Consider the following 4,717-nt stretch of genomic DNA (forward strand, 5'->3'; position numbering starts at 1 on the left):
CTGCCTTTTAAGACGTGGACCATCATCATCATCATCATAGCTTTCGGTTTCATCCGGTTCTTCTTCGTCTTCTTCTTCTGTTTTATTATTGCACGCTTGTTGTTCAACTGGGAATGGAGAGTGACCTGTGCTCGTTACTTCATCATCATCATCACTCTCGCAATCATCATCATCATCAGAATACAACAGTGCGTTGATTTCCTCAGTGTCTTCGTGCATCTCCGACTCTTCTCCTCCATTAACACGATCTTCATGGAGCAATATCTTTTCTGGAACGGCATGATCTTTGCTTAACCCTCTCTCTAGGTTTAGAAAACTGAGAATTTTCCCTGGATCTGCAGCAGCCACAGAAGGAGGGAAGCCACACTGTAACAAGCGAGTCTGGTTTCCTGACTGATCGAATACTAGAAATCTTTTCTGACAAGACTTGAGTGCCCTCTCTGGAGCAGCATCGCAGTTAGACGGAGGCCCGTTCAAACATGAAGCTTGTTTTTCACAAGTGGACAGTAAGGCCTGGAACGGTGGTGGTTGCAGATAGCGGCGGAACTGATGCTGAGCTGCATATACTTTACCGAGTTCCGGGGAAGGTGTTACAGGACAGGAAGACCCGGTAGGTATGTCCTGAGGCTGAGGAGTATTCAAGCCCAGTGGCAACCATTTCTGTTGCCCGTTATCAAGAGGCATACTCTTGCAGTTTAAGGCCAAGGAAACTTTAGAGGAATACAATACAATACTGCAAGAGAAAAAGGCAAAAAGAAAGGGATGAATTTAGTTTACATGTCTTAAAAAAAAATTAGTATATAAACAGAAGCAACATAACTTAAAAAAATGAAGATAGGAAAGATAAAGAGTAAAGCATACCGATTGTGGAAGTTAGTTGTTGCAACAAGACCAATGTGGTGAACGCAAATACACTTCTTATCGTAAGAGAAAATATATAACAAAACGGGGAGGGGGGAGAAAATGCCAGGTAGAAAGATAAAACAGAAACACACACACAAACCAAACTACGTCACTGGTTTGAGCATATGTCTAAAGTATTCAGCCTGAAAGTTGAAAGAAAAAAACAATAATATTAGAAATAAAGTACATATAAAGATTATGAACTAAAGTGTGTGGCAACAAAGAGAGCATCAAAATCAGAAACAGACCTGACAATTAGCCATGGGTTGAAAGCAAACAATAGCTCTTACTACAACTGCAGGTTTGTTAGAGTCACCGTTGTTCTCGTACTTGAAGGTTCGAAATCTTGTCTGACCAGCTGATTGGCTTACCATAACTTTTACAAAACAACACTTTGGGTTGGGTTTGAGAGAAAAGGGAAGAGAGAAAGGGAGAGCTAAAGAAGAAAAGAGTTGAGACTGTTTAGCTGATCCTATATTGTTCACAATGGAAGACGTAGAAACGTTGGGATCCCATGATTTAGAGAGAGAGAGAGAGATTTATAATAAACAGAAGAGAGAAAAGTGTGGTGAAGAATGAGAAGAAAGATTTTTGAGGTAAGAGAGAGAGAGAGAGATGAGATTTACAGAATAACACGGCAATATAGATTCAAACTGACAACTTTGCGTACAGAGCGTGTGAACCAATACATGCTGTTGTAATCCAGAGAGAGATGAGTTCTGTTACATGAGGAGAAGGTCAAAAATTCGAATTAATCATCATCAACACCGAACGAAGAAGATTAGCATCATTGAACAAAAGTACAATTCTAATCAAATTCTCGCTATTTAGAGACTAATCTACTAACAAAATCCAAACCAGACTAATTCCCTCTCAATTTTACTAACGGATTTAAGCTCATTCATTCCACACCAAAGTGTACATCCAAAAACATTTAATAAAAGCAAATCCATTAACTTACAGTTGGGAAGCAAGTGAAAGATCTTATCTTCCAGATCCAGAGGAAGCCAAGGTAACTCTTTTTTTTTTACGAAAATATTTTCAAAAGGGAGGAGTGAAGAAGACGAGTGCAGAGGCTTTGCTTTATAATAGAGGTCCTTTCTTTTGACGATTTTACCCCTTCTTCACATAGTGGTGAATAATGAAATTATAGTACTATAAATAATAGAAAGAAGATATATAGATAATAGTTTCACTTCAACAAAAATAGAATGCCTCAATCCGATTCGAAATATTAATTCGTTTCTAATGATTTAAGCAGCTTTCTTTTATGTGTCTTTACGTTAGTTTCTAGTTCGAGTTCATATCTCATCCACTTTCTAGTTTTCTAACCAAATGGATGGAATTACGTATATTATATTGGTCTTCACGAAACAATAATTTTGAAGAGGATGTTTTAGACAAAATTTTTTTTTTTAAAAAAAATGGAAGAGGATGACCAAATGATGGATTCGGATTGCACTATCCTCAATTTAGAATGGTCCATAAGTTCTCAACCGAAAATTAAAAGAATGATCCGTACAATTTTAAATGGAAAAGTGTGTAATGTAATGTGTTTTTTTCGGAACCAGAGGAGTGGCCAGCGTTCGCAAGTTATCTGGAGGATATAAAGAGTCTACAAAGCAGTTTCCATAGCTCACAGCTCATTCATGTATCACGAACGGAGAATTTAAGGGCGGATTGTTTAGCACGCAGTGCGAGACAACAATCGTCTTTTGTCGTTCACATGGATGCAGAGCTACTGGTTTGGTGTGAAAAGTCTATATGAATCTGTGTATTTGATGACAAAAAAAATATAGTATGTAGTAGGTAAGAAAATATTCAGTAAAAGAAGTAACTTTTTTGGCTTATGACTATGGATAAAGTCATGTTTCCTGCTAGCTTTACCCTCTAGGGGTTTTACTAGTTTTTTTTGTTTTTGAAAAACTCTAGGGGTTTTACTAGTTGCCAGGTTTGTGTTCTAAATCTGTGTAACAAATTTGGTTATTAATGATATACATAGTATTAAAATTGTTGTTGTTAGTAAGATGGAGGCAGTGAGACGACGAGGGGGGCGAACGTGTATAGAAGTAATCATGGCGTATATAATGGCAAACCCTCACGATTAAGTAACACTACAACAAACGTAATAATTTCTTAGTTGTTAGTTAAAGTAAAGCCCGTATGTTTGGTCTTCTTTCACTTTTTTCTGTTTTAAATAATTATCTAGCCAAATAGTGGAAGTAAGTTTTAACTTTTTTCCTGGGTGGTTTCTTTAATTATTGTTTCAAATTATTTCCTTTAGGTGCGTGGGTAAGATGTTTTGGAACATTTACGATGATCATATATATTTAAAAAAGCAGACTTCAAAGGTCGAAGAAAAATCAAATTACATTAGAACTTCGCTTTGTCTACTAGTTCAGTACCTAAGCTAAGAAACCACCAATTGCCCAATCGTTTTTTACATTTAGTTTTAAACTATAATACATAGTTCTATTTTAATGAGTATTTAACAATTTGAGTAGCATTCCGCGGATTTGGTTGAGAAAGGGAACAAAGAAAAGAAAAAGAAAAAGGGCAGCAAGTGAATGATTAAAGAAATGCACGGGGATTAAGTGCTTAATTGCCTTGACGACTACTTTTTCCCATCCTTTTGTTTTCTTTCTTGCTTTTTGAATTTTTTTCCTTCTTAAGATTGATTTCTTGTTACCTTGTTTATGTGGTTTGTTTGATTTGATATGACTCATATGAGAAATGAGATAGTAGTTACCGTGTGAGACCACAAGAGGAGATATATGATTACCATTTTCAATATGATTTCAAAGTGCTTTAAAATTTCTAAATTTCTAGGAAACAATTATGTGATCAGTTGAGAATTATCATTAAAACATGTTACGATAAGACTGCTGAACATGATGTTTAAAAATAAACTTCACGTTATCAATGAAGACTAAGCTTTGCTAAGATGAGTGCCCTTACGAAATTAGGGTCTATTGCCTAACTCAAGACTGATAATAGTCATAATTATATCTAGAGGTAGGCACTTTATCCGATACCCGAAGTGGCATCCGAACCTAACCTGAAAAATCCGAATCGAAGTAGTAAAATACCCGAACGGATATTAAGTTAGGAGAGATTGGATATCCGAACCCGAACGGGTAATACCCGAACCCGAATGGATATCCGAATATAACCGAACATATGTATACTTACCCTTATTTTTCTAGTTTATATCTCTTTCATTTTATTTAAAATATTTATATTGATGTTATACATATTTTTAAGATCATATATTATATATATAATTATGAAAAAAAAATTGATATTCATTTAAAATACATGTATTAACAAAAGTTACATCCAAAGTTTAAAAACAATAGCCAAATTAATATTTTTATTTTTGAAATGTTATCTCCAAATATATTAATCATTCAATCTATAAAAAATAGAAAAATCAGTTAAGTGAAATCTATATTTTTAAATACAAAAAGTTTAAAAAATTGAAAATTTTATTTTAATTTCTTCTAAAATCTAAATATCCGAACCCGATCGGAAATAACCGAACCCGAACTAAAAATATCCGAACCCGACCCGAAATACAGAAATACCCGAACTGGTTCTATATCCCTATAACAAAATACCCGAAAATCCGAAATACCCGACCCGAACCCGAACGGGTACCCGAACGCCCACCTCTAATTATATCCTTATATTTTCTTTACTTCTTTTGATAGATTTTTGTTTACTTTTTTTTTAGTTCTACGACCTGTGTAACGTACACCAGATGTTGAGAGCTTTACCAAGTTTTCTTAACAACACTTACGTTCCCCCCAAA

The 4,717-nt window shown here is 35.1% G+C and overlaps 1 protein-coding gene across 1 annotated transcript; it reads right to left on the reverse strand.

Moving 5' to 3' along the window:
* Positions 1 to 14: 14 nt before the first annotated feature.
* LOC130507018 (transcription factor bHLH143-like) lies at positions 15 to 2,023 on the reverse strand (the record flags this gene model as incomplete). The annotated part of the gene is made up of 4 exons (XM_057001723.1): positions 1,865 to 2,023; positions 1,152 to 1,622; positions 862 to 1,046; positions 15 to 733 (listed from the first exon to the last, which is right to left on the reverse strand). A coding segment is annotated over exon 4 (670 nt), but the record flags the coding sequence as incomplete, so codon positions are not given.
* Positions 2,024 to 4,717: the final 2,694 nt, after the last annotated feature.

This window comes from Raphanus sativus, unplaced genomic scaffold (assembly GCF_000801105.2).
Source record: "Raphanus sativus cultivar WK10039 unplaced genomic scaffold, ASM80110v3 Scaffold3905, whole genome shotgun sequence".
Taxonomy (NCBI): Eukaryota; Viridiplantae; Streptophyta; class Magnoliopsida; order Brassicales; family Brassicaceae; genus Raphanus; species Raphanus sativus.